Genomic DNA, 25000 nt, shown 5'->3' with positions numbered 1-25000 from the left:
CAATGACATTACAGTACAGTTGCCCCGCTCCTGATACGAGCCAAGACGTTTGATCCTACAGGTCAAACCAGGGGAAAGAACCTAATGACCGGGGAAAGGCTGTGTCATCATCTGAATGCGTTGATCACTAACCTCACACTACCTCACACTACCTCACACTACCTCGCGCTACCTCACACTACCTCACACTACCTCACACTACCTCACACTACCTCACACTACCTCACACTACCTCACACGCCATATTGTATTCAAGCAGCGCTTTACTCGCAGTAACACTACACTTTGATTTATCTCTTTTTATTCATTGTCTTATTATGTTGTTAAATGTTTATCTATTCATTTTCATGTATCTATTCTTGCCATTTTACATTTTTATTACTATCCTTCTTTTTCTATATTTCTTTTTACGCTATATGTAAAGCACTTTGATGTATGACATGTGCTATACAAATAGACGTGCCTTGCCTTGAACGTGAGCAGTCAGATCCACGCAGGGTTGTTGACTGTCGTAGCGTATGAACATTCCATATTGAGTGTCATAGCGTATGAGCATTCCATATCGGTCTGTGCCTCTCATCAATCAAGTCCTGCAGCTAGATGACACCATTGTACCGTATGCATACATCACTCCGTATCCACATGGAACGTGTGGGGGGGGCGGTGGGGGGGGGGTTGGGGGGGCTGTCAATCCTGGCTAGGATCCTCAGGAACCAGATCATCCAGTAAAAAAAGCCTTTGTAGTCGGGAGGACAGGTGGGCTCACGGTGGGCTAGCAGTCAGCCAGGCGTCGGAAAGGTCGCTGGGTTCGAGCCGACAGACAGGGGCTTGAGCCAGAGGTGAGCCAGACAGCGAACCGGAGGGGTTGCTGCTGGCAACACACACCCAAGGTGCACCCTTCCACTGCCGACGTGCCCTTGAGCAACGCACTTAACCGCCAAATAATAGACAAAAGAAAAAGTGGTAAAGTTGTATAGTACGGAGCAGTCAGCAGCATGAGACTTTAGGGATAATGATTAACCCTAGAACACTAACGTGTTCGGGTGATTTTCATCCGCACAATTGCGGTCACGTGCTTTTCATTGTGTTGCTGCTGTCTGTCTGAGGTGGGCGAGTCCTTGGGTATCTTCAGGCTGGTCACTGACGTCATGGAAGGTAGGCGTGTTTCCCTGCTCCCATCCCTGTTTCTTTCATGGAGGTAGGTTGTAGGTGGTACTGTACAGTACTGTAGTAGTCAGCACAGCCATACAGTACACACAGAGGTTTAACATCCAGACAGGTACTGTATGAAGTAGCACCACGGTATCCATGCTTTAACCACAGACCATGATGTATTTATCAGTGAGTTATTGCCTAGAAACACCAGCCTAGCTTCTCATTGTTCCCTTTACACTGTTTCCTGTTCACCACGCTCCCAAGGCTCTCCCTCCTTATCACTCTCACAGCAGCTCCTGGATCAGGCGCTGTGGAGGAGATGAAAGGCTGGTGGAGGCTCTATGGTGGAGCGATCATGGGGCTGTGGGACTGTGTGGGGGGGATGGGAGCGAGCTGAGGGGAGAACAGACAAGGGATTTTTCACCGTCCTGGCGGCCCCCCGCTGGTGGAACGAACTCCCCACTGACGAGCGCTGTCAGGACTGCAGAGTCACTGCCTGTCTTCTTTTTGGTAGACTGAAGACCTCCGTCTCTACGGGGGCGGCGCCTTGGTTGTCTCTCCTCCTGAAGCGTCCTCATCCGCTTGTCAGTTGTTTTTATTATGATACACTTTGTTGTTTTATTTATTATTGATGTTGTAAGTCGCTTTGGACAAAGGCGTCTGCTTAATATAAAAATAAAATATGTAAATGATTGGTTTGGTCTCCCATGGTTGGTAGACCTACAACCGTAAACGACTGTACGCTCCACCTCCGGAGCAGGGAAACTGTTGTTTGTGGGACTTCTTGTTGTTTTTATCATGGTTGTGTGTGTTCTCATTTTATATTTATATCTCCAGTGTTGATCGGCTGACAGCAACAGGGAGGTCAAAAAAAGGGGGGTTGAAAAATCGATCTTTTTCCTGGAGTTTGACTTTCCAAGCGGTGACATTGCAACACTATCTCAGAGAATGTCGGCAAACGACATTGTAGGGAACCCCCCCCCCCTTGGGTGTTAAGAGCAAAGTGCTTCATAAGTATGTGGGGAAAACCACTGAATTATTCAAGATTAATCACATACGAAGGAATCGGGCGGACACATCGTGGATATGGTATCTCGAGAGCCAGCAAGCAGCTCTTGAATCGGGCGGATATTGTACAGTAGTAGCAGGGAGGGAAAGAACATTTGATCTGACAAGCCGTGGAAACAGCCATTTGAAAATCTCAGCTCAAAGACATGTTAACACAAGCTCTAACTGTGCCTATCGGAGTGTACGCCGTGTACATCATCTTCACCAATTTATGCCCGAAATAGATTTTTTTTCAGTCAAGTATTTGAAGCAAACTTGTCTATCTGCTTTTAGGTCATCATTTTGCCCCGTTAGAGTGCGCTTCCTATCACGGCTATTGAACAGATTCCACCATCACTTACTTACTTCATAAATGGCCTGTGTTCTCCTTCTACCTGGAGATAGCCGTGGACAAAGGAGGGAAATTCGTTTTTTGAGGTAATTACCCAATTTGAAAGAGAGAACAATTGTGTCTATTACAGATTGGTAGAAGAGTGGAGGCGTTCCGAAAGAAAGGAGCGGGAGAAACTGTGATCTGGCCAGGCGTAATAATCACACTGATATGTCCATCACAGCCATCCTGTACAGGGAAGTAACACAATGTTCTCTCTCTCTCTGTCTCTGTCTCTGTCTCTGTCTCTGTCTCTGTCTCTGTCTCTGTCTCTCTCTCTCTCTCTCTCTCTCTGTCTCTCTCTCTCTGTCTCTCTCTCTGTCTCTCTCTCTCTTTCTCTCTCTCTCTCTCTCTGTCTCTCTCTCTCTGTCTCTCTCTCTGTCTCTCTCTCTCTTTCTCTCTCTCTCTCTCTCTGTCTCTCTCTCTCTGTCTCTCTCTCTGTCTCTCTCTCTCTCTCTCTCTCTGTCTCTCTCTGTCTCTCTCTCTCTGTCTCTCTCTCTGTCTCTCTCTCTCTTTCTCTCTCTCTCTCTCTCCCCCTGTCCTCTCTCTCTCTCTCCCTCTCTCTCTCTCTCTCTCTCTCTCTCTCTCTCTCTCTCTCTCCCCCTGTCCTCTCTTTCTCTCTCTCTCTCTCTTTTTCTCAAGGCCAGTCCTGCCAATAAGTCTTGTCTTTCTCCCGGTCTCTCTCTCAGGGCCCGGGATCTTCGATATGTCTTTAATGGACCCATCGCTGAAGCACTGGAGATGAGTTGACGTGTTCACGTCTGGGGCCTCACCTTCTCGCTTATTGATTATATATAGGGCCCTGCACACCTTCTCCCACCCTCCTCCACCTTCCCCTCTACAGGCCCGGTGGTCCGTTGTTTCTGCCTTGATTAAGATAATTGATCTCAAGGAGAAAGACGGTGTGTTTCGCGTGACCTCTTGAAAAGTATTTTTCATACACACCGAATAGAAACAGACTAAAAGCATAGCCTATACTTTACTCACAGTATGTAGTACACATACATGTGATATACACCTATAATGAAGTACATAATGATACCAATGCACACGTACAAACACACACACACACACGCACACACATACACACACTCCAACTCCCGGTGATAGCGATCTCCCCCTCCTAGGGTGTGTTTAAACACCACTCTGATCCACAGTTCCTATTAGCAGGCTTCCCACTGTCAGAACATGGCGCTCACAGTCAAGACCCCCGAGACACCAATCTCATCCTGCAGAAACACTCGCCCCCCGCCCCCCCCACCCCCCCCTCCTCTCTCTCTCTCTTTGCCAGTCTCTCCCCCCCACCTCCCCCCCCGTCCCCGTCCCCGTCTCTCTGCCAGTCTCTCTCTCCACTCCACGTCCCTGAGGGAAATTAAGACAACTGCATTCCCAAGCAATTAACCGGTAGTGGTGTCTGTCTCGCCCCCCCAACTCGTCGCAGACAAGTGAGAGGAGGGACCCTGGAGGACGAGTGCGTCCCAGAAGGATTTAGAGACGGGGAGCGAGGGAAGGAAGAGTGACTGTCTAATCTTCTCAATCTCCTAGATTAGAGGCCTCCCGACTTCCTGGCGAAAACAGGCGGGCGGGTGATTGAACGAGCTGCAGCGGCGGTGGGTGGGAGTGACAGCGTTAAGGGCCAATCAAACGACACCTAACTGTCACCTTCAAGAGAGAGAGAGCGCCCTGACTTGTCCTGTCTTCCACTTTTCTAGAAATGTATCTGTCCACCACAGATAGCTTTTAATCCGTGGTGCCATCATTGTTTTTGAAACTAGGGAGGAACTAGCCATTAGGCTAGGCTAACTGAAGCTGGACCATTTTGGGGAAGAGGTGGGTGGTAAGTAAGAATGCAGTTAGGAGCAAGCGGAGGATCTCCTACCCTTTTCTTGTTGGTGGGGCAGATGTAGAAACTGGTGACGACGATGGTTGTCCCCGGCAACAGGTTGAGCTTGGTGTAGGTGGTGCCGTAGTCGCCAGACCTGTGGAGAGAGAGAGAGAGGGATGGAGAGAGAGGGAGAGAGAGGGAGAGAGAGGGAGAGAGAGAAAGAAAGGGAGAGAGACCAAAATAAGTGTCTGTGGGAATGGGTTTACTTTGTCTGTACAATAACTTGAAAGCGATAAAGTAAAAGCGAAGAAACCGAGGAGCAAAAGCAACACAACGACAACACAACTGTAAATCACACCGAAAGAAATACCAAGAAACTACTTTCCTCGCCCTGTCCTCCTAAAGTATTACAGGTTCCCTCACTGCGGTGGTGCCATAAAACCCCCCTGTCACCGGTGAAAAACTCTCCGAGTTGACACAGAACAGGATTACATCTGCGAAAAAGCCCCAAACTGCCATTCACCTTAATCTCTCCCAACTGCTCCCGAAGGCATTATATCACCCTCTCTCTCTTTACTGTATTACAGTCGCGCACCGCGGGCAGCTGTCTGCCTACCCCCGGTTTGATTACGGTGATGGATAGAAGGCAGCCGGTCAACCTGTCATTGCTAACGTTTCCCTCAGCCAGGGAAAGAAATGACCACAGGGGCGAGAGGCACATACGTACTGGCACATCCCCAGACCAGGGAGGGGGTTCACGGGCAGGTGAGAGGATGTCTGAGGCGTGGAGGAACCTGAGATTGATAGCAGCTAGCTATCAACGACAATGTTTCTTCACTCCCCTGCCAAGTCAAACACCTAGCTGGAAGCTAACAAGGCTAACGGTCGTTATTTGTGACACTTTTTCGGTTGGAACGGAACTGTTTTTTTTCCGCTAACCAAGGAGGTGAGAAACGACTGCAGGAATGTCTGAGGAATTGACGTACTGTTGGGTCACATTGAGAGGCTGCATATTTGTACTTTGGAATCTAGCAGGAACAACAAAGGCAGGCGTATAGTATGTCGTTGTCAACAGAGACACACACACCCCCAACGGAAGGAAAACAAAGATAGTACAGAGGAGGTGAAAGGTTATCAGGTTGGGGATGGTTTCGGTATTCTCTGAATGTTGCACACTGCCACTTTGGAGCTACAGTAAAGTATATGTGACGCCGGCTGGTGAAAGGGGGAATGTCTCGCAAACCTGGCAAGTGTGCAAAATGCAAAAAAAGCATTGAAAAAAAGGTGTTTTCGTTTTTTTGGCATAATATTACGTGTTGAAGAGGCCACTCGATGATCAACAAACAACAGTTTTCCAGTGACTAAATACGTATAATCTGTCAGCAAATTAAGATTGTTTTTTCGATCTGCTTACAGTGGGGTTATGGAGGTGGGGGTGGGGGAGAGGGGGGCGGCTGAGCGATTAGCATGTGTTGTTTTCGTTGGCTATTCAAAAGAACAAAGGTGCCGTAGCATGCTGTTGTTTATGTTCTATAGCTCGACTCAGACGCTGGCGGTGGCGGTGGCGGTGGCGGTGGCAGTCTCAACACAGCGTCATTGTCAGACACAGACATGCTTGTTGTGGAACTATACTGACTTGTTTCCCCCAAAACACCAGCTGCTGTCACATATTCCTGATACGTCTTCTGACGAAGACACATCGTTTTCGAAACGGTACCATAATGTATTATTGACAGCACTGACAGGATTTCAGTGCTTATAGCGAGAGTCAGTCAGTCAGTCAGTCAGTCCATAGACAGACTGGTCTGGAGGTGCTGCTGTGCGGGGAGGGGGGGGGGGGGTGAGAGGAGGGAGGAGGGAGGGTTGGGTGTCGGGGGGGGGGGGGTGCTGCTGCTGGTAGAAGAGGCCCTGATGAAGGAGGTTGTTCTCAGAGCACGTCCAGGCGAGTGGATTCACTCAGCAGCATTACTCTAACACTCAGAAGGGCGCTGATGGGGTGCACACACACAAACATACACACACACACATATATACAAACACACACACAGACACGGACACACAAGACACGGACGGACACACAGACATGGACACACATACAGACACGGACACACACATACACACACATACACAGACACATACAGATACGGACACACAGACACGGACACGGACACACATACACAGACACGGACACACACACATACAAACACACACACACGGACACGGACGGACACACACACACAGACGCGCGCACACACACACACACACACACACACAGACAGACACTACAATTCCCCCTCCATTCAGTAAAGCTCTTGCAGAGCGCTCTGACATGGCAGCACCAAATGGAGTGGCCTAGCAGGGATTAGGCTATTCCTCCACGTCCCCGCGGCGAGAGAGCAGTGTTTTTCATCCTCCTCGGTTGCCCTGTGTACGGTGTTTAACTTGGATCACTCAGAGAGAGGCGGGCAGATCCAGCGCTGATGGCTGTGTTAGGAGCTCCAGAGCTCACCGCTTAACTCAAAGCTGTTAGCTGAATGCACAGGACACAGGAGGACAGGAGGACAGGAGGGGGAGCGGGGCAGGGCTGGGATCTATAGGCAAGTCACTCAGGATCACAAGATCTCTACTAGAATAACCAAGGTGTATGAGATGGTTTACATTTGTTTCACGTATGAGGAGAAATGGCGGTATTGTCCTTAGAATTGAGCTCTGGATATTTCCTCTATGCATATATAGTACAGGCATTATACAATATGACCTCAGACAAATTGCAACAGAAAGTCTTTCAACTGTTCTAGTCTCATGGATTTGTCCTTCATAACATATCAGAAGTCTTAAGAAATCCAAGTGGTGGAAAGTATTGAAAAATACTGAAATTGGTAATGCCACAATTTGCCACTGACGCCCATGTTAAATCATGTTTTGATGCATGTCTTCTTGTCTGACACAAAGGGTTCAATACTGTCCAGAAACTGTTTCAACCAGAAACTGTTTTACATGAGACATGGAGTTGGATGCAGTACATTGCAGGTGTCAAAGGAAATTGTTAACCCATAGATGCATACATGTAAGTGGGTCAAAATTACCCAGTGGGTTAGTTTTCTTGCAATATCTTTGGTAAGAAAACAACAACTTTCCATCACTTGGATCTCTTAAGATAGAAGTAGACCTTATGAGACCTATGAGTAATAAACAGTCGAAAGATTTTCTGTTGCAATTTCTCTGAGGTTCCCGCCTTTTTTTTCCTCACAAAATGCCTGTAGCTACTAATAGCCCATATAGTCTAGTGTGAGGGACATTCTCTCAAACACTGACGTAATCGAAGAAACACTTTCACATTCAAACACGGTTTGTCTATTCAATTACCTCTATCCTACACAGAGCAAGTCAATAGTCTGTCCTCAGCAAAGAGGTCTCTAATGCTCCAGGTCCATTACATGTCCAGGTCTTAATGAATGCCAGGCTAATGAGGAGATCGGAGATCCATCTCAGCCTCTGGAGCCGTTGGCCCTCTTACCACCCTGGCCATTGGCACCGGCTAGGACTTGAAACACCCTGGATAAAGACACAGTCTTCTAGCACGAGAACAGCCATGGTTGGAATCATTTGACCCTGTGAGTAAAACAAATGTCATATCTTTGCACTCGATCAAATTTCAGGACCCTCCTTTCATGACTTAAAAATAAAAAATATGTGCGTTCTACCACCCAGTATCCTTACATTTTCAAACTCACATCAGGATAAGCTAGTATAAAGCTATAGCAATTTTTCTGTGTAGGATGCAGGCTAATTTACAAGCCGGCCAACTAGTGGCCGTTGTGTGTAAGTAGCAGCTTTCCATTGTAAAGACTATGGTCATTGGCTCTTATAGTAGGCAAAATAGACACGGCTGTTCTAGTGCTAGGCTACGGAGCCTATGGACCTTCACAGAAACGTGTTCATAAACTGTACGCTCGACGTGTGTGTAGTGTAGGACAGCGTTCACTCAAAAGTACCAACCTAGCTACGATGAGGGGAAATGGGGGGCGAGCACGCACACACACAAACACACAGACACACACACACACACACCTACACACACACACACACACACACACACACACATACACCTACACACACACAGACACAGACACACACACACACACACACACACATGCGCACAAACACACACACACACACACACACACACACGCACACACCTCCCGAAAAAGCAATAATTCATCATCAGTGTAAACAATCATGCTGAGTAATACAGAGGGCTTATGCAGTCACTTGGGTTTAAACGAGAGCCCCCAAAAAACCTTGTTAAATCCTCTGCAGCAAGAGTCAGAGGGCACGGAGAGACGCTACGCAACTAATAACACTAATTTGGGGGATTGTGTTGAGCCGGGACCGTTCGGATGGCTAACATGTAGAGTAATGATGTTAAGTTAATAGGAGCGCTCATTTAATACCGCCATTCAGCCGGCAGGATTAATAGACTGGATAGGAACTATGAGTGAATGAGGGGTAATTGCTTTGAAACAGTGCACAAGAGAGAGAGAGAGAGAGAGAGAAGAAGGGAGATAGGGGAGAGTGTGACAGAAGAGGGAGAGGGAGTATCACCTAAAATGACAATGGTTTAATGAGCTTCTTTTTGAACAAAAAAAGACTTTGTCCTCACTCGTAACAAAGTTTACTTTCTCAGTTGGTACGGTTCAGGGAAATCGGAAGCTAATTTCAGGATGAACTTTTTCCCTCGTTTGACATAGAATTCTGTTACGGACGACTCGCACATTCAGACGCCCCCGGTAACCTTCCGGTCTTTTCATAGTAAAATATAATTCGGAGTATTCAACTTTAGTACAATAGTATTCAAAGGTACAGTGCAGGAAAGACGGTTAAGAGCAAGGACAAGGTCATGTTGAGCGTTCGTGTCGAACTTGAGAGTTGATTGTCCTCCCCGACTTCGGCCGTGGGTGCTGCTCTGTGTCTTTTAGGTTCACTCTGTTGCAGAGAGAGAGATGGAGAGAATGAAACAATGAAAAAGAGAGAAGAACTGGAACATTGAAGGGGAACAACACACTGATAGGGCTTTCACACCGCCAAGGAACCGTTCCGGTTCGCGTTCGCAAACCAAGTCTGGAACCGGCCGGCGTATTTCCGACCGAAAATAAATAGGTTCGGAGCCTGAACAGTTGCTTCGCAGCGGGAACCAGAAAATAGTGGTTCTATGAGAGTAAACAGTGACATACAGTCGGTGTGTGAGAGAAAGGGAGATGGAAAGAAAAGAAAAAAGAGGGGGAAAGGTGTGCATAAACATGGGAGAGAGAGACACAGACACTGTGTCACACGGGTGGAATGGTGTTTTTGTCGACACGCTCGAGAAAACAGAGAGAGCGGAAAAACACTTCAGGACGGTGTTAGCCGCTGATTCAGATTTAATGTCTTAATATGTCAAGGTCTCTCCCCCGCGGCGCACTTCCTCAGGAAGCCAAATGGAGAGCGCTGGTCTGACGCACCAAGCAGGCACTTGAGCAGCGAGACGGTGATGGAGGAAGAGTGATGGCGGAGGATGAGTGAAACATAGAGAGCAAGGACAGAAAATAAGAGAGTAAGAGTAAAAGTACAGCCTCAGAATCGACCCAAGGCTATTTCAGACGAATTGGAAATGCTACTGCTAACTGTCCAATGTTCTAGAGTGCATGGAGTGTAAGCAAGCAATCTATTCCTTTTGGAAATAGCCCACAGCTCCACAATCTATTCATTGGTTACTGTATTTCAATTAGGGGTGCACAAAGATGTCATTATCTGTATCTGTGTGTCTGTTCAACCTACAAAATGATCTGTGTCTGTATTCAGATAGAAGACCTGAAGTGGCTGTGGTTTATACCGGAAGTCACATTAAATGAATGAATACTGTCCCTACAGTCTCTACTGCTGGTGAGTACAAATAATACTTTATTTGAATTCATTTTATTTGTATTTCACACGCACTAGCCTTCCAGCCTGCCTTCAGCCAAGGACAAAACCATGACGACTCCTTCCTGGACTGGACTGCGGGACCTCAACTGGGCCACAATGCGCCGCCTCGGGGGTCAAATGACCATAGTCTTTAGAATGGGAAGCTGCTACTTACACACAAAGACCACTAGTTGGTGCGTCTTGTAAATTTGCCTGCTTCCTACACAGACAAACTGGAAAATAGCTTTATACTAGCTTATCCTGATTTTGAAAATGTAAGGATACTGGGTGGTAGAACGCACATATCTAGTAAAAGTCATGAAAGGAGGGTCCATTTGATCCTTTGAATGCAAAGGTACATTATGACTTACTCACTTGAACCCACCCATGGCTGTTCTAGTGTTAAGCCAAGAAGTATAAACGCTATCCCTTGATATTGAACGTGTAAGTTAAAAGCTTAACAAAAGCTTAACAGTGTTCAATGATTGGTCCACAGAGAGAAATGGCAGAAAACCCCAGCTTTGCTCAGAGCTGGACGGAGGCTAGCATCACACGCAAGACGGAGGACTTATAAAGAGCTATATCTGCCTGTGGAAATCTGTCAGGCCGTTCAGTCTTACACACTTGAAACCACAAGAACAACAACACAAGGCGCCAACTAAAACTGCAACATACAGAGGAACAACTAAGATTAAACTTGAATACAAAAAAAGTGAAAATACTGTCTCATCAAAACATTATTCACATGATCCGATATTGGCATTATCAAATGTATTTCAAAGATGGAACGGTCCAATAGCGAGATGTTTTTTGGTATTGTAAGTAAGTAAGTAAGTAGCGTTTATTTATATAGCACAGTTTTACAACGACAAACAGCCGCCCAAAGTGCTTAACAGATAAAAAGAGAAAACAACAGATAAAATCCACAAGTGCAGAAATAAAAGTGCAAAAAGTGCAGTGTCGGGAGGCAGGCTCACCTCAGGTCAAAGGCCAGGGAGAAAAGATGTGTTTTAGCTAGTTTTTTAAAAGCCTCAATGTTCTGGGCGGATCTGACATGGAGGGGGAGACTATTCCAGAGCCTAGGGGCTGCTTGGAGAAGGCTCTATCCCCTCTGGTTTTGAGTCTGGTCCTAGGGACCTCCAGCAGCAGTTGTGCAGTAGTTAGTAGTTAGTAATAATTCTACTGAGTGCACTTCCTCCATTTTGCCTTTAGAGGCAGACGGAGAGAGAAGCTTTTTGATTCATAACAAGTGCTTATAATCACTCAGGCTGCCATTAAAATCCCGCTGAGGGTCACCATTACAGTTGGAACTGATTAACTGTCATCAGAAACAGACACCATAAACACCGGTGACAGATCTTTAAACCCCTCAGTTCTAAACCGCAGCCATAATATCCTGACTCAGCAGAGGAGGTGATCATTGGGCTAATTTTGGGAATAACTCTATGCTTTTATGACCCCTGTCGTCCAGTCCAGTCAGCGTTTGTTGGCTCGGGTATAACAGCGCGGCAGACATCTTGAAATAGACGTCTCCATCCCCCCTGGTTGTTGTGTTGCTATGTCGTCACACATAGACGTGGGTTATCAAAGCTCACCTCTGTCTTACTCGGGTTTGGCTCTGAACCACAATTTCCTTTACTGCATTTCTGTGGGTTTTACAAGTCAGACAGGGCTCAACTGCCCTCTATCTATTTATTTTACAGCAGCAAAAGTGTTACGGATGACCAACTATGGGGAGGCTCAGGTGTACCTTGTAAACACGCTTTACGGTTCTCTGCCAGGACTTGATTGTGTCAAAGCTGCATGAACTACAGCAAAATGAGATCGATTTTTAGAGGGACTGACTAAAACATCTGTCACATGTCGAGGATATGTCCGCTGGAGTGAATGTGTGAAGGTGTGATTTTTTTTTTTAAATCAATCAATCAATCAATTTCCCTGGGGATGTTGATTTCGTCTGTGCTGTCTTTTGAAGATGCCTGTGACCTTCTAATGACCTTCTAGGACAGCAGAAGGGGTGTCAGACCTAACACCGAATCCGCGAAGACGTGAACGCGTTCTGACCTGTGAACACCCAAGGCCGTGCACACGACGTGCACGTTAACAGTGTGAATCCTTGTCAGTGGCAGCACCTGACTGTGTAATGGATGGTGAACTCTCCGTGGCCTCCGGGTGGAGGTGGGGGGCGTGCGGGGGGGGGGAGGGTGCGTTCGTTGTGGCTGTGAGTCACCTGGATTACTCACACCTCGTCAACGTCGCCCCCCCTGAGACGCCCAGACAGCGCCCAGACAGGGCATCAAAGTCACGACACATAAAAGTCACAGTGAAGACCGTATGAAATGAATCACACCCGATACAGTACAAGGCTACTTCCATTAGACTAAATACGGATACATATACAATACAACAGTGACAGTTTGTTTTAGAATGGTTTTAGAATGTAGTTTTATTCATGTGAACTACCCAGTTTTAGAACGTATCGTTGTTGGTCGTCTCCAAGAGTAATCTAGGTCCAATTTTAGCTTTCGTTCTCAAGACGAGATGGAGCCTGTCACAGTAAAACAGAGCTATCACCGTTAGCTTGTTCTAACTAGCTTTCTAGCTAGTCGGATCACTTCGCTAACGTTAGCAAACATTTGCTGTTGTTTCTGTGAGGGGATTTTGGTGAGCTAGCAAGATTAAGTTCGCCGTCGACGACGACACGACAGTGATTGGCCCTGATCACCGACAGCGATGAGACGGCCTACAGGAAAGAGGTCAACCGCCTGGCCTCAGTATAGCCAGGAAAACAACCTCGCTCTCAATGCCGACAAGACCAAAGAGCTGGTGGTGGACTAGAAAGGACGAAGAAAGGAAGGGAGTCACCATCAACGGGTCCGCAGTAGAAAGAGTCAGCAGGTTTTTCCTCTGCGTCCACACATCACCAATGACCCCACCCGGGACGAGCGCACCAAACAAACGGTAACAAAGGCACAGCGACGTCTCTTTCACCTCAGGCGGCTGAAGAAGTTCGGCACGGGGCCCAAGATCCTCCCTGGGCCTTCTAACAGAGACCGAGGCACAACCCAGAGCCTCCTGACTGGGCGCATCAGCGCCTGGCATGGAAACATGTGCAGCCGCCCTCGACCACAAAGCTCTGCAGAGGTCTGTGTGGACTGTGGACAGCCCGGGAGCATCCGCGGATGGGAGCTTCCCTCTCCCTCCAGGATATTTACAACAGACGATATGTCAGCAAAGCCCGGAGGATTATCCGAGACCCCAGACCACCCCGACCACAGTCTGTTGGAGCTGCTGCTGCCGTCCAAGAAAAGATGCCAAAGGGCCAATACCCGGAGGCTGAAAAACAGCTACTTCCACCCGAGCAACCAGACTTATGAAGGAGGGCTACTAAGGCCTGGTGACTGTTTACCAGCTACACTCACATGCATAATCTATATACATATACAGTATATGCACCGTATATATCTGACCTCATCTCATCCCTAGAGATACTGTGTATCCTATGCCTTACCTGCTGTCATCTACCGCTGCCTCAGGGCTATACTCATGCTATTTGTATTATTTATTATTTCTATTGTTATGTCACTCTACTGTCTTTTTATATATATATATATATATATATATAACTATTGCAATTTGTTCTTATTGCTGCAATGTCGAGAAACTGAGGCCTAAGAATTGTACTTTCTTACACTGGGATTTGATTTGACTTGATTCCGATTCGGAAGACAATTTTAAAGTTCAAAGTTTAAAGTGACCTCATTTTCCACAGTTGCGATCGGAGCGGAGTTGCTGTCGTCTTATCTCGACATTCTGAAACCGGGGCAGTTCCGTCTCGTCTCATATCCGCTTTCGTACGTGTAGCCGGCTTAAGGGAGAGTTATCTACCACAGCTAAATTGATCGACACACTACTGCGGTCTTAGGCCACTGCAGAAATGGGTGAGGGATTGTGGAGGCTACAACTTCTTCTACAGCATGTGATAGTGCGCTTTAATCAGCAGCCATTGATCCTGTCCCTCTTTTTGCTCCTTCGCTTCCTCCCTAATCCTTCATTTCCTGAAACGATGATAGAGAGGCGGGGGGGGGGGGGGGGGGAGGCTGGTCTGGACGCGTGCCATCTCACTCAGCACAGCTTCATCAAAGTCCCGTTCAGATCCCCCGGAGGGAGCCGTTCACCCCCGCGGGCCCAGGGAGACGCTAATGAAGAGTGCTGCGGAGAGGTCAGGGAGGTGATGTACTGTACTGTGTAGAACTGGACTGTCAGGGTGAGGAGAGGGCATCGCATTAGCCAATGTCAGAACCGCAGAACCCATAGCCAGGTGATTAAGTAATAAAGGAAGACAGTTTAGACGACGTCACCCCCAAGAATATACTGTAGCGGCACAGCAGGCAGATACACACACACACCGTGACCTAGGTGAGGTACACATGCATGTATACCTACACACTTGAAAGTACCTAAGTATACCTACACACTATGACAAAGCACACTGAAAGTAGTGTGTTCAATACTTTTTTCCTGTTTCATTCCACTTTATTACACGTAACTTTATTTACATATGGACTTCGATGTTAAGATTTTTTTTGTCTGGATTGTTTGAGTTAATACCAAAGTCTGGTGCAAATTTCACTTGAATAGGCTCATTGGAAATACATTTACTGGACAAAATGTTGATGTGTTCAATACTTATTTCCCCCCACTGTATACTGATGTTAGATTATGCTATATCACCCATATTCATAAATCATGTAATGAAACAAGCACCGAGTTGGAAATCGTTGCTGCCGAGGTATTCTGAGTCATTGGCACTCATACGTTCATTGGCAAATTGAAGCTGGAAGTACTGCCTCCACAGCGTGCCATCTGAACCAGGCTGCTAGCCAACAGACAAGAGGCGGTCACACTCAGCGAGGGCACTCAGAAGTGGTGGAGGGACCCTCTGAAGTGTGCTTACACAGCTAGTGGAGCACGCGAACAGAGATAAACATCAACACGGACCGCTTATGATGAAAGCTTCCTCAGGACTTTCTGATGTCTCTGTCTCTCTCTCTCTCTGTGTCTCTGTCTCTCTCTCTCTGTCTCTGTGTCTCTGTCTCTCTCTCTCTGTCTCTGTCTGTCTCGCTCTCTCTGTGTCTCTGTCTCTCTCTCTCTCTCTCTCTCTCTCTCTCTCTCTCTCTCTCTCTCTCTCTCTGTGTGTGTTTGTTTATTCTAGAAAGCGCCATACTTATTGACGCCGCCGTACATTCAAACAGAGACCAACCCCTCGCTTAAAAACTTCCAAGCGAAAGAATAGAAACGAGGTCACCTACGCCCCCAAAAGAGAGCACCACGGATGAGTGAAGTTTTTCGGTCAGCTCAGTTGGGCTTTCATCCAACACCTGGCACCGGCTTACAGAGAGGAGGAGCACTTTGTTGTCAGCCTACTAACACTGTCAACCTCGACAGCACCCTCCCTGAGCATCGCCGTATGGCTGCCAAACCAACAGTGTCGAGGTACTGTCGGGTTTTGACAGTTATATTTGTGTTTTATAGTTTTTTTTAAATATTTTCAGCCTCGCCGTGACCTCTGAATCAGAGTTTGATAAACGGCCCCGTTCCAAACGTAGGCCTCCAGGGCTACGCAGAGCTCTTATCACCGGCCCCTTATCTAACAAGACAGGCTCTGGTTGGAGCTTATCTTGGGACCTGTCATATGAACCGCTGATGGATACTTGGATACAGTGTTCTCTCCTCCACGTTGTCTTCTGCCTCACATGTGTGACACAGTCTGATCATTTTGGTCCGCATGTCGGCAACCAATCAAAATGTTCAGACTTTTCTTTTGAAACACAAACTCTGGGTGAGTAATCCCCCACTGCGACCTAGTTAACTACAATATAACACTACTTTTTACATTGTTAGCAGGCTCACAAAACAAGCTGTGTTAGTTGACTAGCGATGTGCGTCATTGAGCCACAGGTGCACACATACTGTGAGTTCTGTGTAATTTCCCCAGGCTCACTATTATGTAACGAGTGATTCATTCACACACACGTTGATGTGCAACATGATGCCCATGATCAATGTACGTTGATGTGATGACATACTGAGGCCCAATCCCATTTCACCCCTTTCTCCTACCACTTAGCCCTACCTCTCTCCGCTTTGCGTGTTCACGTGTAGGGGTAGTTGTTGTTGGGATGGAGGGGGTAGGGCGAAGTGGTAGGGCTTACATGGCCCTCCAAACGGAGTTTTTTCGGAGGCACACTCCAAACAGAGTGTTATGCGAAAGCTCCCAGATCTCCCAGAATGCCTTATGAGTCATCTGCAAGATTGTGGCGAACACAGAATTACAACATTGCTTTAAGGCTGATTTGTGCATGATAGTCTCGCATTTTGACATATTTCCAAGTCGCATTTGATAGCATATGACGCCCGAAATGTAACTTAAGTCCAGCAGCAAAGTTGTTGCGCTTGTTACCGCTCCTCTAACATCGGTGCAGACTGGCAGGGTAGGAGCGCGGGCTGTTCAAAGGGGAAGATTTCAACCACTGTTCCGAGGGGAAAGTCGAAAAGCGAGTGGCACTCGAAAAAGAGGGGGTAGGGGTAAAAAATAAGAAATGAGATTGGGCCTGAGCGTTGATGATTCCTTCATGAAGTTCCAATAAGACATTACTGTTTGAAACCTCGGGGTTGTAATATGAGAATGCTTTGATGTCTGAAACAAGTTCATTGGCATGGACTGTTCACATTGGAGTGAAAATCCCCTTATATCCTCAAAGGCGGGAACAATAATGTGCACTATCCCCCCCTCTCCGCCTCAGACGATCAGAGAAATGGGTTTAAATCATTTATTCAATCCGTTTATAGCGGGATACTGTATGCTGTTCTCTCCATTCTAAATAACCTAATTGTGTACTCTAGGCATGCTTCCTATGGTACGGTTTCCGTTTTTTCATTTTTCATTTATGAAACATATCAAGTTCCTCCCAGTGTGGATATTGTAAATAGCATCCTCAATCTGAAATTGCATATTCGTTTGACTAAAATATTTTTAAAAATAAATCAATCATAATAAAATAAATAATAATTATAAAATCACACTCAAGCCCAGAATGAGTTATACAAGCCATGCCATTGCCGAGACACACACACTCCACACATTAATCTAACATAATATGCTGAACTGGAAAAGAACAGTTTACTTATCGCACAATGCTCACAGTCTTTCAAAACATTTTTTTTTGATGTAATCTGCATTTAAATGAAAGACTGCCCTTGTGTGTTGCAGCCCAGCTGGACTGTTTGCCACTTATAGAATAACCTTCTCATCTCTCCTCTTATAGAATCCCCTTCTCACCTCTCCACTTATAGAATCACCTTCTCATCTCTCAGAGCCAGGAGAAGACAGAGCCATGCTAATGTTGCTAATTGTCAGTTGTCATCACCGGGTCGTTGACTGGCGGGGGCGTTAGATCGGAGGGGGGGAGACAGGCGGAGGGGGGGCGCCAGCTCACAGAGTCTCACCCACCTGGCAGCCACGGGGGTCTCGTGTAATTTGGAGTGAGAGGGAGAAGAAGAGAGGGGAGGTGAGTGGAGAGCTCGTTGAAACATGACGCAGAGAGGGGAACTAAGTGGCCATGAGTCATTTTAAGCGCAACAGCTCTGATTAGCTCAGATATCTCCTTCAACTCTCCGCCACACAAGAGGACACGTACAGTACCTAAGTGGCTCTAGGGAAATAATATATTATATGAACACCGCAATTTATGTTTTTTTTTTCCTAATATGTGAACCATCATATTCCTTCAAATGACTTTGCATGTGTTAACTGAAGAACTGTGTGAGGCTCGAGGTATTTATAGAAGCGGTGACAGTGGTGCTTTTGTGCTTCGTGACATGTCTACCTCCACAGTCCACCCTCTCTCCGAGTGTGTGTCTGGGGGGGGGGGGGGGGCAGAGATATCCCTCACGGCTCCCTCCTCTGTCTTCCCCTCCTAATCTGGTTAGGCTCAGACGCCACCGTTGCTTCCGGATAGATCCGTCTCGCTGGAGGAGCCGATAGCAAGGTAAGTCCCACACACACACACACACAAGTCACACACAGACACAGACACACACACACACACACACACACACACACACATAACACACACGCACACATAACACACACACACACACATACACACACATAACACACATACACACACACACACACACGCCATCGTCTCTGAACCCTCGTACCCCTCCACCCACGGACCGACGTCCCAAATGAATCCAGGAAGGCCGGGGCAGGAGGGGTAATTGGGAACATTTATCTAAATTACCTCCTCAAGACGACTGTTGGGGACAGACACACTCCTGCACTACGCCGATATCAGTCATTACAGCTCATTTATCTGTGTGTGTGTGTGTGTGTGTCTGTCTTGGTTGTGTGTGTGTGTGTGTGTGTGTGTGTGTGTGTGTGTGTGTGTGTTTGTGTCTGTCTTGGTTGTGTAAGTGCGTGTGTGTGTGTGTGTGTGTTTGTGTCTGTCTTGGTTGTGTAAGTGCGTGTGTGTGTGTGTGTGTGTGTTTGTGTATGTGTGTGTGTGTGTGTGTGTGTGTGTGCGTGTGGGTGTGAGAGTGTGTGTGTGTGTGTGTGTGTGTGTGTGTGATAGAAGAAAGGAAGAGTGAATGAAAGACAGATAAAGAGAGAGAGAGAGAGAGAGGAATGTTGTGTATGTGTCCAGTATGTATCTGTGTAGATGTCAGAGAGGGTATGAGTATAGTAACATACTGTACAGTATGTGTAAGAGAGGGACAGACAGTCCATAAGGCGAGAGTATATGTCATTTGAGTCTTTGAGTCCATAGCTTAGTGTGCGTGTGTGTGAGTGTGTGTGTGTGTGTGTGTGTGTGTGTGTTTACGGAAGTATGGATGTGGTTATAGAGATACAACTGTAGAGGCATTAGACTAAGGGGCTAAGGGTCATCGTATATTTAAAACTTGAATAACTGTATATATTTGACCTCCGTCCGCCCCGCCCGAGAAATCCTTTGCCACCCCTCTGCCACCCCATTTAAAACATCCTAGAACCGCCACTGCATTAGAGGCATTTTCTCCCAGCTAATTATATTGTGTCTGTTGTGAGTCTGGATTGCTTTTGTTTCTCAATAACCACTCTGAAGCATGTGGGCATGACAGTCAAATTACAGAGGCACAATTACTATCTGCTGTCTAATTGCTTCCCTTGAAATCAATACGGACATGTATCCATTATAAAACAGCTCATCTCTCCCAAGCCAATTACATCTCTCATCAAGAGTCTTAAGGGAAAGACGGAAAGCTTAATATTAGGTTTCAAGTTTGTTTCAAGTTTTTTGGTTACGTCACATTACACAAGTTTAAGAGAGTAACATTCTTAGGCTTCGGTTCCTGACATTGCAGCACAAGACAATAAGGCAATAGGCATAATTCAAGATAATAATAATGATACACTATAAAGTGTCAATAGTACTAGACAACAGTGACAAATAAGCCAGGAAATTAGAAGGATTTTGCCATTTGCAGACAATAAGGCACTAGGCATAATTCAATAGAAAGTGTCAATAGTACAGGAAATAAGTGACAGTAGTAAAGTGACTGTGAGACTGTGCCCTCTTGATCCCATCCCCTCCCCCCTTCTCCAATCCATTTCCGCCGACATCCTTCCTTACCTTACCACCCTAATCAACTCCTCCCTATCCACAGGATCTGTCCCTGCGGCCTTCAAAATAGAAACCTACCCTTGACCCATCATCTGTCCACAATTACAGACCTGTATCCCTTCTCTCCTTCCCTTCCAAAACCCTTGAACGCGCGGCATCTAAACAACTGACTGACTATCTCCGGAAGATGGATCACTTAAGCCCAATGCACACAGCGTGCGATTTCTGTTGCTCGACAACATTCCATAATTTCCATTGTTGTCATGAATGGAATCGAATTTTCGCCGTGCGATTAAAATCGGGGCCGTGTGCATTGGGACGCGATGTTCTCATAGACTTCCATTCAAACTTCAAAATGGAATGTTGTCGTGCAACAGAAATCGCACGCTGTGTGCATTGGCCTTTAGACCCCCACCAATCCGGCTTCAAGGCTGGGCATTCCACTGAGACTGCGCTCCTTGCTGTCACGGAAGCCCTCCACTCTGCCCAAGCTTCCTCCCTCTCCTCTGTTCTCATTCTCCTTGACCTGTCTGCTGCCTTCGACACAGTCAATCACCAGATCCTTCTCTCCATCCTCTCAGACCTGGGCATCTCTGGCACCGCACACTCCTGGTTTTCTTCCTACCTGGCGGGCCGCTCCTACCAGGTGACCTGGAGAGAATCGCTATCTTCTCCACGAACCCTCTCCACTGGGGTACCCCAGGGTTCTGTCCTAAGGCCCCTACTTTTCTCCCTCTACACCAAGTCTCTTGGCTCGGTAATCTCTTCACATGGGCTCTCCTACCACAGCTACGCAGACGACACTCAACTCTTCCTGTCCTTCCCCCCGTCTGATGTACACGTGGCAACCCGTATCTCAGCATGTCTCGCTGACATTTCAACTTGGATGGCTGACCACCATCTCAAGCTCAATCTTAACAAGACCGAGCTCCTCTTCATCCCCGGGAAAGCCTGCCCTCTCCAAGACTTCTCCATCACAGTGGAGAACTCTACTGTAACCCCCTCCCTGACAGCCAAGAACCTTGGAGTGATCCTGGATAACCGACTATCCTGTGCGGAGAACATTGCAGCAACGGCTCGCTCCTGCAGATTCTTCCTCTACAACATCAGAAGGATACGACCATTCCTTACCAGAGAGGCAGCGCAACTCTTGACCCAGGCACTGGTCATCTCCCGCCTGGACTACTGCAATGTACTCCTGGCTGGGCTCCCCGCTTCAGCCATTAGACCTCTGCAGCTCATCCAGAATGCTGCTGCCCGGCTGGTATTCAACCTCCCCAAATACTCGCATGTCACCCCTCTCCTTCGCACCCTGCACTGGCTCCCGATAGCAGCTCGCATCAGATTCAAGACCCTGGTGCTTGCATACCAGGCAGCTAAAGGGACAGCCCCTGCCTACCTGAAGGAAATGGTAACCCCCCAAACCCCTGCCCACTCACTCCGCTCCTCCACCTCGGCTGGCCGACTGGCCCCACCTCCTCTACACAGCAGTCGGGCTGCCCGATCACGTCTCTTCACAACACTGGCTCCCCGCTGGTGGAATGAGCTCCCCACGGCTGTCAGAACGGCAGAGTCACTACCCATCTTCCGTCGTAGACTGAAGACCCATCTCTTCAGGTTACATCTTAACTGCTCCTCCTGAGACATCTTCTGACCCTCACCACTACGTCTCCTAAAGACACCCACTTTCCCCTCTACTGTGTCCCTAAGAACTTCTATTGCCCCCCCTTGTACTGTTTCTCAGTTTCTCCAGAAAAAAAAGATTTAAAAAAAAAAAAAAAAGGTTTTAGTAGAAGGCGATAGGGAGAAGGTTTTTCCTTCAGTGGCCCCGGGCCCGAGCTAGATTACTCTTCCTGCAACGAATGGTGGATTGCTGATTCACATGCTTAGTATTCAAATGTATTGATTGTAAGTCGCTTTGGAATAAGGCGTCTGCTAAATGCCAAAAATGTAAATGTAAAATGTTTAGGCAGTCTGTATGCATGGGATGTGCTTGGATGATAGTCAATAACTGTCTACAGTGGGCTTGTTCATGAGCCTGATGGCCTGGGGGAAGTAGCTGTTGGTTAGCCTCTGACTTTTGGCCCTGAGGCTCCGGAAGAGGCTTCGTCTTTTGGACGGCATCGGTTCAAACAGACTGTGGTTGGGGAGGCTGGGATCTAACAGACTGTGGTTGGGTGGCTGGGATGTGGGATCTAACAGACTGTGGTTGGGTGGCTGGGATCTAACAGACTGTGGTTGGGGTGGCTGGGATCTAACAGACTGTGGTTGGTTGACTAGCGAGGCTCACAAAACAAACTGTGTTAGTTGGCTAGCGATGTGTCGTTGATTTTCAACAACCCGGAAAGTTATTCAAATTTTTCGAAAGAAAAGTCAGATCCCGATGTGAGGACCAAAGCATTAGAATGTGTCACATATGGACTCCCCCTCCCTCTCCTGTATAGTTTTACTATCCTCTTCACTGTTGCTGGACTCCTGTCCTATAACAACTGAATGGCACCGTGGTGAATAGGAGCGTGGTCCCAGTGACGACGGGGAAAGGTGAGAGAGTGCTCTGGGAGCCCTGCTGCCCTTTGGAACAGATACAGCCTGCTCATAGATTCAGCCTGCTCATACACTCACACATATCTTGATAAAAAGTTGGACTTCTGACCTTCTGCATTTTGGCACCGTTGTTGGAGAACTCCATAAAAAAATCATATTAAAAAAGTTCAACTTTCTCCATGAAATGCAGATGCTATGACTCACAGCTCCAACTACAGTTTAGAGGGCACTTCAGGTTAGAGTAAGTAGAGGCGGTAAGGGTAGAGGCGGTAAGGGAAGAGGCGGTAAGGGGAGAGGCGGTAAGGGTTGAGACAGTAAGGCCTAAATACTGCGTGTGTACCAAAGAAGCTCTAGGTTAGCTCACGTCAACTGCACTCACACTGCTTTCCGGATCTACAAGCTCCATTGACGGTGATTATATCACTCGACGACTACATGATGAATGAGACGCGTTCTGAACGTGAAAGGTGCCTTTGAACCTACGACGGTGTGTATGCTCTGTATGTATAACCGCATATGTAGAACTCTGTATGAATAACTTACCATAGATCAGAGAGTAAATGAAAAGGTAAATGTTCGCTACAGAGGAACCAAGGAGGCTTGATTGAGATTCTCTCCGATGCGGTCCATGAACACGACTTCACTTATCAACTGTTTGACCTCGGGTTACGGTAGGTTCATCCTGATTGCACGTTTCTACTGAGGTCTTAACTCCCTCTTATCTCTCTTATTCCCCTTTTTTTAATCGCATCCTGGGTTTGACCTTCGACCTGGATAGAGACAGGAGTGACAGATGTCAGACGCCCTGCCCTCTGCTGATGTCAGGGGTGAGGCCTCGTGGGAAAACGTCTCGCGCTGACGTCAGACGAACCAATCTGTCAGAGGAACCGACACTGACAGCTGAGCACCATCCCATCCACATTTGTTCCTGAAACTAATCAGGCCCCACTTCCCCGAGCGCATCCCATGTATACGGACTACGGAAACCGTAAGCTCACTGCCACTTTACTACTGAACTATCTGTACTATTGTCACCTTTATCTTGTATTATGCCTATTATTCTTTTGGCACTTATGCCCTGTACTACTGTCACTTTTTTAAAATCTTGAATTATGCTTGAATTATTATTGCCTTATTGTCTTGTGCTGCGATGTAATATCAGGAACTGTAGCCTAGGAATTGTACTCTCTTACACTCGTGTAATGTGACGTAACAATAAAGTTGAAACATGAACATGTAGTGGCTGGGTACCCTGGGATGGGTAGAGCGGTAGCGTGGAGTGTTGGGGCTGTCAGAATGCTGGTGACTCAGAATGATGATTCAAGAATCAGAGTGAATCGTATCCCAGGGTGCCGAGCGTGCTGACGGTAGGAGAGCCCAGACAGACACACACACACACACACACACACATCCAATGAGCATACACACTCATCAGCACACTCATAGAGACATGGAGGTCCCAGGTAGAGTCTACTAGACTGAGCGAAGCGTGCGCTGAAACACATCCCCTCGACACTACGAAACACGGTCGAGGAAGCTCCAGTCAAACATGATACATCATACAAAGCAACGACCGCACGGTTAAACACAACCGTTTACCTTTTCATAGTGCGTGTTCACCTCACACTACACTGTGTGTCGGTTTCTCTTCTTTCATTACGACAAGCAGTGGTTTGCTCACCGCCTATGCGCCACTGTCCATGGTGCTGATTCCACAGTCTTGCCTCCATTCTGGCTCAGTCAACAAAAACCCGTACAACCACCATGTTGGCTGCGATCACTACAAATGCACTTGGCTGGCAGGTGTTGAGGCAACATCATTTTATCACCTTATTGTTACAGGAAACGCGGTGCGGAAAGCACATTTAGATTAAAAATGCCTACGGCGGTCGCTTGTCGAGAGAGCTTCAGAAAAACGCTCCGGCGTTAAAAAAAACGCGCGGCTTGTTTTGTGTAATTGCATTAAAAGCACACTCGTCTCCCCGTTGAACGGGGCTGAATTATAATGCGCGAGGATTCGCCCACAGCAGGCGTTTTTCTTTTAACTATAGGGCCTAGTGGAGGAAAAGCAATAAGATAAAGAGACTTCTTGGCCGGTGATCAAAAGTGACTTGATGCTAGGCCACACAATGGCTGCATTAGTCCTATTGGCCATAAACGAATAGACCGTCACCGTGGAGACGTCCACACATGATGTCCTCCCCGACTGTCACGCCGTCAGCCCAAACAGCCCGCTCACAACCGCTAACGTTGACGACGTGTAGTAACAGCATCTTATAGAACGAATACACGGTACATCCTCGAGACACAATGTCAGATATCAAGAAGAGAGGATAGAGGGAAGGAGAGGGTAAGATAGCAGGTAGAGCAGAGAGAGAGAGAGAAGTGGGGGAAGGGGCGGGAGAGAGAGAGAGAGAGAGAGAGAGG

General features: G+C 47.2%; 1 protein-coding gene across 1 annotated transcript in view; it reads right to left on the bottom strand.

Moving 5' to 3' along the window:
- The window catches only part of sorcs2 (sortilin-related VPS10 domain containing receptor 2), a gene marked incomplete at both ends in the record, with an annotated part of 248143 nt that overhangs the window by 133835 nt on the left and 89308 nt on the right, over positions 1–25000 (bottom strand). Inside the window, 1 exon segment of the mRNA XM_080544142.1 lies at positions 4473–4572. Coding sequence (XP_080400268.1) covers positions 4473–4572 — 100 coding nt within the window.

Source organism: Nansenia antarctica, assembly GCF_963989245.1.
Source record: "Nansenia antarctica genome assembly, chromosome: 13".
NCBI classification, from domain to species: Eukaryota; Metazoa; Chordata; class Actinopteri; order Argentiniformes; family Microstomatidae; genus Nansenia; species Nansenia antarctica.
The sequence above is the reverse complement of the archived record's forward strand: the minus strand, read 5'-3'. Positions and strand labels throughout refer to the sequence as shown.